Here is a 14,901-nt window from a genome sequence, read left to right on the forward strand (position 1 = left end):
TGTTTGCAAAATTACTTACTCTGTCTTTTGAAGAAATGACACTATATGACGTGGGTTTTATAGGTGTGTGAAGGCTGTAAAAGGTCGGCTTATGATGGTAATGTTTACCCAGTTTGATTTATGGCACGTCGAGGCTGCTCCAAAAACAGCAATGATGTCGCTCTATATGTCAAAATATGAGGGGCATATTTTTTCACCGTCCCCATGATTTAACACTGACATGAAACATGTGCTGGGGGTTTTAGTTTTTTTTAAAAATCATTATCCGTAAACGGTGTTAAGAGGTGAATTGTCATTACACTGTGTGTATTTCCATCATTCTTGTGCATCGTTTGGGGGAAAGGTAATGAGTCATGCTTTGGAAATTCGTCATCATGGCTTCACTGACAAAAGATGCCATTTGCAAAGAGAGGCCTGCTTGATCCATTCAATTAATTAGTTCTGATATAAACTGCTTGCTTTCTGTTGGCTTCAGTCCTGGAAAGAAATTGAATTTTGAATGATATAAACGAATTGTGTTGCATGGGGTCCAACCAGCGTGGCTTGGAGCCAGGGCCAGCGTTCATAAATGCATGCGGCTCACGATAGTTAACACGCTGGAGTTTTATTCATAGAGCTGCTGTGTTTGATTCAGTACTGTATCATGTGTACGATTATTTTTTCTTGAGGGGTGTAGACATTTGTATTATATATCTTATTCAAACTGCAAATGAACCCAGGATCATTAGCATCCTATCAGATTAAAACTGACTATTTATGTACAGTATTAAAATGAACATTAAGCCACCATTTTCCACGGTCAGGTTTGAGTCTGTGTCCGTTTGATAATGGCGCCCTCTATTGGCCATTGTATGTGCTGGGATTAAGGCCTTGACTGAGATTGCATACAGGACATATATTGTGTTTCACTTCTCATATTTTCTTATAGCCATTCTGTGTTATTTTTTAAGTCATATATCATTATTGTTGACCTTCAGCACGTTCAGAGTCCATGCGCTGCTGAGGGTCACATTTGAAATGTCTATATAACATTTAACAGGCACTGCATCGTGTTATTCTTCATAGCAGAGCCATCCATCCATGTTCACCCTTTTGTTCTGCCTCCCATGAAGTCACTGCTCTGTATTATGCTGTAACGTCTAAACAAGACAAGCAGTATCAAACAACCTGAATGTGCATCACAGGACAAATAGTCGTCTTAGTGACTCGGCTATAGGTGTGTCAACAAGATTATTACACACATACCCCCTTTTCAATAGTGCTGGTTCAGAGCTGCGTCCAACTGCAAACCTTTTAAGAATCAGTTTTGCTTTTTCATGGGCTAGAGCCACGTCACTACTGTTATGGAATTTATGCTTGATGGTATACATTAACATTTTCTGCAAAAGACATCAGCTGTTGCCTGAGATCTCCTTTCACCAGCTTCCAGAAAACTTCCATAACAACTCCATCACTATAAAAGTGACTGACTACGTCTTGAAGGCTCAACTGTATAACTGAGCCCCCAAACTGGCCCTTGTTATATTATACATACACATTCTTTCATTAAATGCTCGCTCGCTCTCTTCTCTCTGTGCTCCGAGTCAGACCATAGACCGTATATAAAAAGCCAGATTCAGCAACAAGCAAAGTAATAAATCTAGTCATTAGATTTAGCATTGAAAACACATCAACATTTTGTTTAGCTCAAGCTCTTTTTTTTGTGCTCTTAGGCCTAAATATTTGAATTTGCCATCCACAGCTTCATCTCTTCATCCTCAGTTAACTTTGAATGATAAACACATTTGAGTAAAATTGCAACTCAAATATCGTTAATTTTAACTAACCTCATTGTTTCTGTGGGTAAAGACCTAATCCATTGCTGCAAAAATTAATATTGAGTGAGCTATTGCAGAATAAATCAACTTTATTTCTATAACCTTTCTAGACTTGATAACCACTCAAAACACTTTACAGTTTGGCCTTTCCCTCATTCACACACATACTGTGCTTCTATGTGCAGCACTTCTATCACACGTCACTCACACACTGCCATCACAGCCATCAGGGGTAATTTGAGGTTCAGTGTCTTGCCTAAGGCGAAGGGAAAGGGGGGACTGAGATCGAACCACCTACCTTCTGTTTAGTGGGCGACCCGCCCTATCTCCTGAGCCACAGCCACATGTTTATGTTCTAAAGCCCTGCCAATCAATCATCATGTTTTCCAGCGTGTTGTTAAAAAGTATTTTCTTTCCAGTAGTAATTATTCCAACACCTGCAAAAACATCCATCCATAAGAATTTGTGTGTGAGAGAAAAGTGTATCTTAGAGATCTATACACCCACTGTGCTCAAAACTTGAGCCGAGGGCCTGTAGAACACTGAACATGTACAAGGCCTCAGTATGAGTCTGAGCACAAATGGCTCTGCTTACAAAATGGCAACTCATCCCTAATTTGTTTGTAGTCAGGAAAGTGACTCCAGCCATCGCAGCAGGATTAACAAACGAGTGGCCCGCTGTTTGTTTTCTGTCCCGGAGATCACTTTTAATAAAAAGGGGCCGCGGCAGCCTCCCAGAGTGTATCTCCATCTCCATCCTTCAGGAAGGACGGCCACATTTTATCCATCAGCTCGGCCTCCTGTCATCCAAGCCCCATGAAATTAAATCAATGTCTGAAACCAGAGCCGAAGCCTCAACTGCACCAACAGAAATAGAAAATCTAGTTGTGCTGTCTGCTAATGACATTAGTGCGTTCCCTAAATGGTCGCCTACTGTCGTCAAAGAGGAACATGACAGGGATATAATTACAGGAGGAACACTCACATCTCCTTTTTCCTGTAAAACACAGCCTGCTATAGCTCTTTATGGATTAACCCCTCAACACATATGCACTCACGTACATACATACATACACACCCCACTATGGCAGGTAATGATTCATCTATCCTGCATATCCGGTTATCCCTTGTAATTAAACTTCTCAAGGTGAACGCAAGGAGAAACGGAAACCACATGTTATTGACCGTGTGAGAAATTCATTAAAAGGCTGCATAAGTGTCATTTGAAACCACCCTTCAATTTCCGCAAAGGGGGGGAGATGAAAAAAAAACGAGCCTGTCATATTTCATGTATGTTTTTTTTCCATTCAGCCCGGGCAGCATTGTCACTGCGCATTGTTGTCACGATTAAATATCCAGGGAGCGATGTCTGATAACTGCCGGTATCCTGCTCTGTAATGAGACAGTGATGTTAGGTCCTGTTTTTCAGTCAGCACAGTGTTGACTCACCTGCTTTCCAACATTTGTTTTCTCCATATCTTCTCCCTGCAGGAGTGACAGCCCTGTACTTCCCTCAGAATGAGTACATCGAGACGGTGTACGTGGGCCAGCCGGCAGGTACGCCCATCCTGCAGGTCCACGCCATGCTGGACAGCAACTCTGAGCAGCCGCATTTCTACCTGTGCTGGAGCACGCTCAGACGGCCGGCCTACAGCTCCTGGTTCCACCTGGACGTCAACACCGGAATACTGTCCTTGAACAAAACTCTGGAGGAGAGCGACTTCGCCATCCCAAGTGAGTTGGACACAGGCATTGTCATGGTAATGCAGAGTGGTGTCCGAAAGCCTGAGACCACTCTGTATAATGTTGTTTCAGTGCCGGGTGTGTTTCAACATGAGAGTACATTTGTTTCTTGGCGTTTATGCTCTTTGCATACTAATAATGCTTTGGCTCTGTGTTCAGGTTGTAATGTGATTGCATAATGGCTAGAACAAAAAGTGCAGACGACTGAAAAAGCACTGTCTGAGATTAAAATGCCTCTCGCTTTTGTTTCGGCTCTGCGTCTCATCAGATCAACATTCGTGGTCCGTGAAGAAGTTGGGCCTCCACGCCACGGTTCTTCCAAACTTCTCCAGAAGGCCCCACTGCACCAACAAGAACTCCCCGCGGATCAAGTTGGACTTTGTCAACGCCACGTTGCCCCAGTGCACCCACACGGATATGAAGGAGCTCTGCTTCCCCCACAGAGACACCTTCAACCTCCGTATAATGGAGAACAGGTTCCCCGGGGCCATACGGCAACTGCGGCGACTCACCAGACTCAACGTCTGCCCGAACTACACCATCTCTTACAACGTGGAGTCAGGTTAGAGACATTACAGATAGCGACTTTGTGATATTTGATAGAAGAAATAACAGTCTACTAACTACCTACTGCAGATGGGAAGTGGAATTTATAAATCATAAACTGCATCACAGCTCAATTTAACACATTGGTTTCACAGTCTCACTTGTTGTGGTATGTGGATACTGTTAGCATCAGCTGTAAAACACATTACTCTGTCACCTCATTGACTGAATGACCTTTTTCTTCTTAGGGTGCTGTTATTCTCGTTTAGCGTTTAAGCTAAATTCAGTTTTTCCATTAGTGACATTGAAGCCACGTTGTCTGCTGTTCAGCCAAAGTCACAGTTTGCTATTGAATCACATCCATACCATTCCAGACACTAACTTACACAGACACAAAAATAATTTTGTTTTGCTTTTCCTCTTCTCTGCAGAAACCCCAGCACCGTTCGCTGTGGATGAGAACACCACAGAGCTGCTGGTGACGGCCCCTCTGGACCGCGAGGAGAGTGAGTGCTACAGACTCCTGATGGTCTGCACCGTCCGAACAGACACGGTCATCACCAAGGAGGAAACTTCGCTGGACGTGTTTGTCTTGGACGAGGATGATAATGCACCGTATGTGAACGGGACGGACACGACGGACATCGTTATCAGCTTCAATCGGACAAAGGTGAGAGAAGGGGGTGCATTTAGGGGCGGGGCCTGGAGGCAGCTGAAATCGTATTGGTCCCTGAGGAGCCCCTGTCCTGTCAGTAGTCTTTTATTTATTTGAATAAACTTAATACTAGCAATAAAAATGACCATGCTTTAATTAGGAACACAATAGGAACAAGATATATAGAATATTATACATCTAACAGAAAACAAGGAATGACTGAATGACTGAATCAGGAATTGTCCCTTCTGTGTAAACTGTGGCCCTTTGTGGCCCCTGATTAAGGAAAATCCTTGCTCCGCCACTGAGAGAGAGGACGAATACAAGACTGATCTGATCTCGTTTTTTTTCTAGGGTGGCTCTTTTGGAACCTTGTATGTCTTCGACAGGGATTTAACCCCCAGCTATCACATAGACAACAGCCACAGTAGGTATGGCGGGAACTTGCTCAACAGCGACCCATGGATAAATAAAACATTCGAAATAAAAGGCACCTTCAGTGAAAGGAAAGCAGCTCACGGCGGCATTCGAGAGACCGTCCACGACTACCGTAAGTAAACCCAAGTACTCAAATTCATGTTTTTATGAACACCGTAGTTGCATTTAAATGCATTTTACATGTGTATATATATATATATTTTTTTTTTATTTTATTTTTTTTATTTTTTTTTGCTCTTGGTTTTAGAGCTGGTCCTGAAGAGGAACTTGTATGTGAATGAGAATCGCAGTGTGCAGTTGGACTACCTGGTCAATGACACAACCTACCCCGGCCTGGAGGGAACAGTGCTGCTGCACTTCAACATCACCATCCTACCAGTGCACATCCGCTTCGCGAACATCACACACATGTTCACACTGACACGCAGAGCTTCTGCTTACGCACAGGTAAGCTCCCCACACACATCCATAACCCACTGCTGCTGTCTTAAAGCGTATCGATCATTAACATTAGTCACATGCTGATGTGTGCATTACCCGAGTTATTGTTGGCTGCAGTAATTCCTTCTCATCATATTGACTAAAGGTCCCCTAAGAATTCCATTTTAATGGTGTGGAGATATCTAAAACATCTGCACAAATTCCCGTCGGATCATCATAGGATGAGATATGCAGAGTACATGGAGTATGCAGCTGGTGTGATGCAACAAAATACTTCATTACTCTACTTATGTGCATTTTTCACATATCTGGACCAATAAGTAGATTTATTTTCATGTACTTTTCACTTTTACTCCACTACATATATCAGCAACTGTCTGTATCTATCTGTGCTACAGTTTTACAATGCATTGTATGATATGTTTACCTGGTTTATCATACTGTTTTTTAAATGTTATGAATACATAAGGGAGGGGAGCTGGTCCACTGATCCAGTCAGAGCAGACAGGCAACATTAGACCCGCCTCCTGCAGCAGCATCACTAGTAAAGAAACACCTGAAATGTTTTCATGAGAGGTCGACACTAAGTGATGAGCTAATATGACAATGCATTCTTCATTAATATGATAGTCTGTAAAAATCATGTATTAAACTAAATATATAGTAGGCACAGTTAATGATGTAAGATTACATTAGGGAAATACTTAGGGAAATACTGTAAAATCCTTTAAATATTAAAAGTTAATGAGGTACTTTAACTTTTTGTTGAGTACATCTTAATAGAATTGTTAAACTGGGTATGAATTGTCACATTGGACAACATTATAACACATGCAGCAACATGTGTTGTTAATTAGAGACATGAAAGTGACTGCAAATGACTTGACGTTATTATAATTTTATTTTTCTATTGAATCCTCTGATCACATTGGGTAATATAATAATAATAGTAATAATAATAATAACGATAATAATAATAATAATAATAATAATAATAATAATAATAATAATAATAATGATAATAAAGAGGATAAGATTCCGTACTTGAATGCGACAGTGTTAATTCCGCATACAATTTTAAAAAACAGCTCAATATGACCATGTGCTGACTCACTCTCAAACAGTGAGACTGCCACCTGCTGGTTACGTCCTTACCTTACAATAATGTTCAACTTTCATTCCCTTGTCTCCTTCCCTCTCAGGTTGGCAGAGTGTGTGTGGAAAACTGCCAGCAATTTGATGGCTTCATCGTCACGTACCGGCTGGATGTGCCAGATAGGAACGTGTCTGCTGACCTGCAGTCCTGCTATGCGGCCATAAGCATCACCCAGGCTCCAGACGCGATGTGGGGGCTGCTCTACGTGAACGACTCCGAGGCTCTGCGCAGGCCGGAGTGCCAGGACCTGCAGTACTCTGTTGTGGCCCAGGAGGAGCACACGCAGCAGGAGGCCAGCACACAGATCCACATCATACTAGAAAGTGAAGGTATGTAGTACGTAGTGAATCTACATTTAAAAAACAACATGCTCTTTTCCTTAATTCACCAACACCTTTGGCACACTGAAATATTATTTTCAGATATGTTCCTTTCTCCCAAATCCCTTTTTAACGTGTGGCTAATGTGTCATCCTGGCTCTGTTGTACATAGTACACAAGGCCAGTCAGGAGAGCCAGCAGTTCCTGTCCTGTGCAGAGAACAGAGGACGAAGAGACTGCGAGTCTGTCCGAGGCCTGGGAGCGACGACAGGGAGGTGTCAGTGGAGGCAAGGCACAGAAAAAGGTACATTTTGTTTGATTCACATGGATCATAATAAATAAAAGTTGTTTACTTGTAATCCCACAGTATTTTAACATCACTGAATCATTTCCTGATTCAGTACGAGACCTTGGAGTCTTTTAATGAGAACAAAATGTGAACATGTTTCCCACAGCGGTGGCAACGGAACAAATTAAAGCCCGGATCCAGCATCTGTGTCCCTCTCAGTTACACCACTGTCTCTTGCAACAGGATGCACGGAAAATGTGGTGTTGATTTTGAGAAACAGAAACCACATGATGGCAGGAGCAGGGCCCCACAGTCGTGTATTGTTCAAACAACAACATCGTATAACAGAACTTCAGAATGAGTTGTCAGTCATGTGCATGTTGTTTGTCATCTGGTATCGTCTGCTCACCCTCTGACCCTTTTCATATTTCAGGGATATCTGACAATTACTCGACCTGCTCCCCTGACCTGCGGACATGCCCTGATAGTTTCTGTGATGCAGTGGAAAGCAAAGATTCATCGATATGCCCCCAAGACTGTACAAGTATGAAACGTGTCTTTACATGCATATTGTGAAACATCAAATACACATCTCTATTAAATATAAATGTTTAAATGAAACCATTTTGTTTGTCTGTGAAGAGGAAACTGTGATCGGAGGTCATGAACGAGGCTTGGGAAGCGGGATTAAGGCCGGTTATGGAACATGCTACTGCTACGCGGAGAGATGTTTCTGTGAGAAGGAAGATATTGTGGGTGAGTCGTCATCAATCACACGAGACAGGCGAAGGATTGTCTCCCCGGGGTGCTGTGTCATGTCGTCTGAAACAGAAATTGATGGCTGCTTTTCTTGAAAAATGACGCAACATCCTCTCCTCCAGACGCGATCTGCGACGACATGTGTAAAACCATCATCGCCACCTCTCTGCTGCTCTCCTTCGTCGTCTCCATCCTCCTCTCCTCTTACTTCATTCACCGGTATCACAAGAACTCGTCCAAGCCGCCAATCGCCTCCGCGGAAATGACCTTCCGTCGGCCAGCTCAGGCCTACCCCATCAGCTTCCCTGGGAACAACTTACGCCGGGGCTCTCAGGACTCCATCGAGACTGACACCTTTAAAATACCCGTGAGCTGCTTCTTTCAACACATGGACTCTTTCCTCTTTTTACATTTTTCCGTTGGAACATTTGAGAAATGTTGTGTTGTTTCAACAGGAGGATCCAAAGTGGGAGTTTCCTCGTAAAAACCTTGTACTGGGCAAGACTTTAGGGGAAGGAGAGTTTGGGAAAGTGGTCAAGGCAACAGCATTCAGGCTGAAAGGAAAAGCAGGCTACACCACTGTGGCTGTGAAAATGCTTAAAGGTAAGACGAGCCAGGCAATGAACAGACAAGCCTGGAAGTAGCGTTGATATATGAGGAATGAGTGTCTGGAGGGATGAATGGTTTCATCATTACACTCCCTGCTTTTTCCTCCGTAACAGAGAACGCCTCACACAGTGAGCTGCGTGACCTGCTGTCAGAATTCACTTTACTGAAGCAAGTCAACCACCCGCACGTCATCAAGATGTACGGAGCGTGCAGCCAGGAAGGTAAGGCCTCAGTCCTCCATCCTGCCGTGCTCTCCCGGTGCATGTGGGTTGCACATGGAGTATTGAGTGCTGCGTTTCTCTGAATAGGTCCATTGTATCTGATCGTGGAGTATGCCAAGTTCGGGTCGCTCCGCAACTTCCTGCGCGAGAGTCGGAAAGTTGGCCCGAGCTACATGAGCAGGGACAGCAACCGAAACTCCAGCTACCTGGAGAACCCGGACGACAGGGCTCTGACCATGGGGGACCTGATCTCGTTTGCATGGCAGATCTCCAGAGGCATGCAGTATCTGGCTGAAATGAAGGTACATGACAAACGATAATAAGTTGCAAAATGCACAGTGTGTGTGCTCACTGCTGGAAATTCACCACTGAAAATGTATGAAATTATACATTTTGGTATTATTATGGTAGCAGTCAAATACAAATACCAGAGAAGTTGAAACAGCAGCTAGAAGGGAAGAAGTTTGTGTTTCCATTCACGTGACCAAAGAAGAATTTAAAGTTCAAACTCTGAAACGAGAGAGATGAATTAAGCTGAATTGAGCGTTTTGGTGCGACAGGTTGTTCACAGGGACCTCGCAGCACGCAACGTCCTGGTAGCTGAGGGAAGGAAGATGAAGATCTCAGACTTTGGTCTTTCCAGGGACGTGTACGAAGAGGACTCATATGTTAAGCGGAGCAAGGTGAGGAGGAGACAGTAAAGTACATTTGCTTTATATGCAACAATCTTTTCAATGACAAATAACAAGGTTGTTTTTTGTGTTTTTCCAGGGACGTATTCCTGTGAAATGGATGGCAATAGAATCCTTGTTTGATCACATTTACACAACGCAGAGTGATGTGTGAGTATAAACATCATTAATAAATATGAAGATGATTAACCTAAAGCTTTGAGTTTTGCATAATAACTCGAAATAGGAACATTTACTTCAGGCACATGTATGGTTCTGTCAGCTTGGAGTTGCAGTAGCTTATGAGAAACTTCTTTTAGGATTAATAATCAGGTTGATAGATATCGTTTGAAAAGGCACAAGTTCCTTGGTCACAATTAAAAGGCCTTGAAACGTCTCACAAACAGGAGCCAGAGATTCTCATGTTTATTTTTTATATATATGTTTTTTTTCTGATGTATATTTTATTTGGTGATGGATATAAATATATTTTATCTTCCCCATAATGTATTGCTTAAGTTACAGTTATTATTTAAATATGAAATATAGTTTTAATCATAAAAAAAGACTGGAAATAGAAGGAGGAAACACTAAACCTAGCTCTGTTCTAAGGTAATAGGATCTTCTTGCCCAGCTATGCTATTTACTCCTGACTGTAGCTTCATATATAATAGATAACTCTAGACAATTGAGTATCAATCTTCCAGCTTTAAATATTCTTATACTCATGTGTTTACTCCCAGCTGGTCCTTTGGTGTGCTGCTGTGGGAGATAGTGACACTTGGAGGAAATCCGTACCCAGGCATCGCCCCCGAACGCCTCTTTAACCTTCTCAAGACCGGCTACAGAATGGAGAGACCAGAGAACTGCTCAGAAGAAATGTGAGCTCCACTCTGTGTTACTCTACAGCCTCTCCTTACTTTTGGCCAGCGCTCACTATCACCGCCCAGCCTTTAGGACATGTCCATGTGGAAAATGACTCAGTTGGGAGGATTCAATTTCACCCACTGTGAAACTTTTTCCCCCTCTGCAGGTACAACCTCATGCTCCGCTGCTGGAAACAAGAGGCAGAGAAGAGGCAGAACTTCTCAGACATCAGCAAGGAGCTTGAAAAGATGATGGTGAAAAGTCGGGTACGGTGACGCCGCACACAATACATCATAATAAGTTATTCATAATCTTCCACAGAGAGGAAGAGGCAAGGGGAGGATATTAATCAGCTGCTTTCCGTGCATTACAGGCCCATTCAGGGATGCATCTTACAGTCAGACGTTAGAGTTTTTACCTTCCCACTCCTTCTGAATGAGCAGTATATCATTTCTGCTGGTCGCGTTGTGGTACTGGCTCGCTGTGTACAGTCACATACACACAGGCACATGCTGCGCCTGCTTCACTGGATGATCTGTCACTCTTCCCAAGTGCTTTAGATACCATAATTAGTGTTTGAGGAGCAATCCTCAAATGTGGCCTTGCACAGCATAATCACAGAGTCGGGCTAAATATAGAGCATTTAAGGACAAGCGAGCGCAGATGTGCCACAATGCAGCAGGGAAGCTCTTCACTGTTATCAGAGAGAGGCAGCGCACATGTCACTGGGTGGAAGTTCCTGCAGTAACGTCCGCAGGGCCTTGCAGCCAGTGCATGTGTCCGACCTCAAACATGAGCACACACTCAGTCTCTATAGCGTGCCGTGTCCCCTCTCCTCCATTAATCAGCCTAATCACGCCCTCATTTGCTCTTGTCAGGATTACCTGGACCTGGCGGCGTCCACGCCAGCCGACGCCCTGCTGTACGACGACGCCCTCTCTGAAGAGGACACACCCCTAGTGGACTGTAATAACGCCCCTCTCCCTCGAACCCTCCCCTCCACATGGATTGAAAACAAGCTCTATGGTAGAATCTCCCACGCATTTACTAGATTTTAGAAACAGGACACATGACACAATCTATCTTTTTGGCAAGTTGTGATTGGCTTTTTTCCATAGTCAAGTGTGTGTGACTGTGACGTAGGCATGCCTTTCTGCTGATTGACGCTGACATGTCTCCCATTTCATCGTAAATGAGAGGCTCAGTAAAGAAAAAAGATCTTTGTGTCTTGACTTTTATTGTTTTATCTGGACCTGCTTCTAATGTACATGAATGCTGACCAAAAGTAGTACGTTTGTAAATATTGAACATATACCCTTAATTCTTATTTATGCGGCTCATATTCATAATCATGCTTCGTCCGCATTTCATTTGTACATAGTTCCATTTTTTTCATTCCATCACATTCCAGCATGTTATTCGTTGACATTGGAAGAAACAGTGTGTGACATTGGAAACAGGTCCTCTCTGAATCAATCACTCACTGTGGTTTGAATTCCAGATTTTCTTAAATTTGTATAATGTATAATAGCCATTAATCTAAAGTGACTGACACAATGTTGAACACACAAAACAGTAAGGCTTTTGAACCCAACTCTCAAGTGCATCTGCATTTCTCAACAGAAAGACAATTATAGGTCAAACACAGGAACATAACCAACATTACAGCTTCGATATGTGACAAAAACACCAGTAAACTATAAATCAAATGATCTTTAAGTTAACGTAGCGCACACAGAGCCATAACCTTTCCCCTCTGAGGGTCAAAGGAGGACTCGATCCCGACCGGACCACTGCGGAGTTTGATTCGAGAGCCTTACTGTCTGCACGCTGTTCATCTTTCACTGAGTGCAGAAAAATGATATGTTCTCGTTTTTAGGCATGTCATACCCGAACTGGCCTGAGAAGAGCCCGGTACCGCTCAGCAGACATGATGCCACTAATCCAGTCTTTACAAGATATGCCAATGATAGTGTTTATGCAAACTGGATGGCTTTGCCTTCACCCGCAAAAGCTGTGGACAAGCTTGATAGCTAAAGACAAACCGCCTCTGTAGAAAAGATGACTAATTGGTAGATGTATATATTTCTATAAGACTGTATATATATGCGACCTGATGCTAAAGTTGGTTCCCTTTTATTTCTGTTGCATGGGTATTCGAGATTTAAAAACGGAGGTCTTTTTGCTCCAAAACTGGCTGGATCAACATAGACCATGCTCCATTCTGCTCTTCAGTATGTTAATTATTACCTCATGGGTCATGTTGGCCAAGTTGTATCACTGCATGACTAGTGTACCAGATTGTATGTCAGTGTCAATGTCTTTTTAAGTGCCTGTGCCGCTTCTACAATAGCCTGCAATGTTTAATGTGCGACTGTGAAGATCTTACTCCAGCCCAGGAATTAAAGGGGACGTCTTTACCATCAACCTGTTGTAGACAGCTGGGGATTGACTGAGGGGACAAGGGAACCAAAGCAAAATGCTGACCTTGTTCTGAAAATGTAAAGTTTCTACTGTCGGAGGATCGTGCTCCTCAAAAAAATGTCAAAGACCCATTTTGTGTTTCTCCCACAAAATGTTTCAAAGCTGTTGTTGCCAAAGAAAAGTAACACAGAGATGTTCAGTGAACGGTTTTCTTGCTTTAGTTTTTTTTATGATATTGTTTTTTACATGAAAAATATCAAGTAGTGAGTGCTCCTCCAGTGTCAGAACGTGAGACTTCATGTCGATTGTAACCATGTCCTCTGTCAGACTACAGTTCACTTTTTGATTCACTGTAATCACAGTCTTTGTGGAAAAACCATGATTATGTAAACTAAGGAGTGTTATCATTGTTATGTTGTTATAATTTGATTATGTTACATTAATAATAAACATACAAAATGTGCAGTAAGTCTGTTCAGCTCATATCTCTGAGAATAGTCAGCTTATATCTGTGGTTTTAACGCTAACATTTATTCAATAAACAAAATGCAGCTTATGATTGTTATTTTAATAACATTACAATATAATGTTTAGCTTCTGTTTACTTCCAGACATGATTTGTTTATTGTACTCTTTCGTTTGCTAAAGTGTTGCTATTTATTTGTATTTATTTGCAGTTGTGATCTAGAAATTTGTCTGCAGAAGCCAAATAATACAAATACAGAATAATACAAATTATATTATTTGACATTTCCACGAAGGCTAAACTCTGATCCACTCTGGTTTTGGCTGAAAGGTAAAGATCTTATATTGAAAAGCTGAAAAGGAGTGACAGTTAGAGATTTGCATTTAAGAATAATTACAGTCGTTTAAGCTTAATATAAAGATATTTTTGTTATATCTGGTTATGTTTTGAATAAAGAAATCTGAAGTAAGTTATCTCTGATGTAAGAACTGGATTTCAGGATTGTAGGATTCACATAGTTTGAACTATTCATCAGAATTACACCCGGCATCCCTTCCTCATTCGTCTCTTACATGATCAGGATGTTGAATATCTAATACTCATGTTCCAGCAACAGGTAACATTTAAACTCTCTTATTTTTACAGCACTGATTCTGACGTTTGATTAATTTTAAAGTGAAGCACTTAAACAGTATCTGTCAGTAAAGAATAAAGAAACTTGTTTAAATCATTGAGTAAAATAGTTCTGTGACAGACTGATGACGTGTCCATGGTGTCTCCGTGTTTTACATACAGTACATGCTGGGATGAAGGCCCCAGACACCTGCCAGACTTAATAGTAAATGAATAAAGCAAATTAACAAAATGATACTTAAATTTGAGGCTGAAGAGAGCATTTCCTGATTTTCTTAATGCACCACAGAAATAATAGATCCCATGTTTGCACATGAAACAAGTGATCTGTCTCCTGGTGCAGTCCACGTCATTGCCAATGCAACAGATAATGTTTCACCACAGTTAAGAGGTTTGTTTGAACTGTTGGGGAAATAAAGAGGCAAATAGAACCGAGCAAAGAAAAAGTAGTTACGTAATTATTAAGTTGCTCTAAAAAATAATATATTCAAATCATAAGCTAAATACAATTTGTTTATACATATTGGTATATGCTACTACAACATTAATTATGTAAATGCAAAGTGGATAGATAATAAATAAAAAATACTGAAAAAAATAAATAGTAAGTAAATTATTATATAATTAATATTTAAAAGATAATGAATAAAATAAATAATAAGGAAGTAAAGAAAATAATAATAATAAATACAATTAAGTTAAATAAATAGATAATAATCCAAATAAATTATATTAAAAGAAAAGAAAATGGTGTCCATAATCGAGTCATTATTATGAACAAGGTTATTTACCATGTTTGATGACGACATTCCTTCCCAACATCCCATTGGATACTTTTGACCGGAA

General features: G+C 41.5%; 1 protein-coding gene across 1 annotated transcript; it reads left to right on the forward strand.

The window, feature by feature from the left end:
• The first annotated feature begins 3,332 nt into the window (after positions 1 to 3,332).
• On the forward strand, positions 3,333 to 11,365 carry ret (ret proto-oncogene receptor tyrosine kinase). The gene is made up of 17 exons (XM_053436881.1): positions 3,333 to 3,551; positions 3,829 to 4,122; positions 4,538 to 4,776; positions 5,116 to 5,311; positions 5,447 to 5,646; positions 6,843 to 7,125; positions 7,289 to 7,420; positions 7,839 to 7,949; positions 8,048 to 8,161; positions 8,287 to 8,531; positions 8,620 to 8,767; positions 8,887 to 8,994; positions 9,082 to 9,296; positions 9,555 to 9,677; positions 9,766 to 9,836; positions 10,409 to 10,546; positions 10,699 to 11,365. The coding sequence occupies exons 1-17, from the start codon at positions 3,401 to 3,403 to the stop codon at positions 10,805 to 10,807; spliced, it is 2,877 nt and encodes a 958-aa protein (XP_053292856.1). The 5' UTR covers positions 3,333 to 3,400; the 3' UTR covers positions 10,808 to 11,365.
• Positions 11,366 to 14,901: the final 3,536 nt, after the last annotated feature.

The sequence above is a fragment of the Pleuronectes platessa genome, chromosome 12, assembly GCF_947347685.1.
Source record: "Pleuronectes platessa chromosome 12, fPlePla1.1, whole genome shotgun sequence".
Lineage (NCBI taxonomy): Eukaryota > Metazoa > Chordata > Actinopteri > Pleuronectiformes > Pleuronectidae > Pleuronectes > Pleuronectes platessa.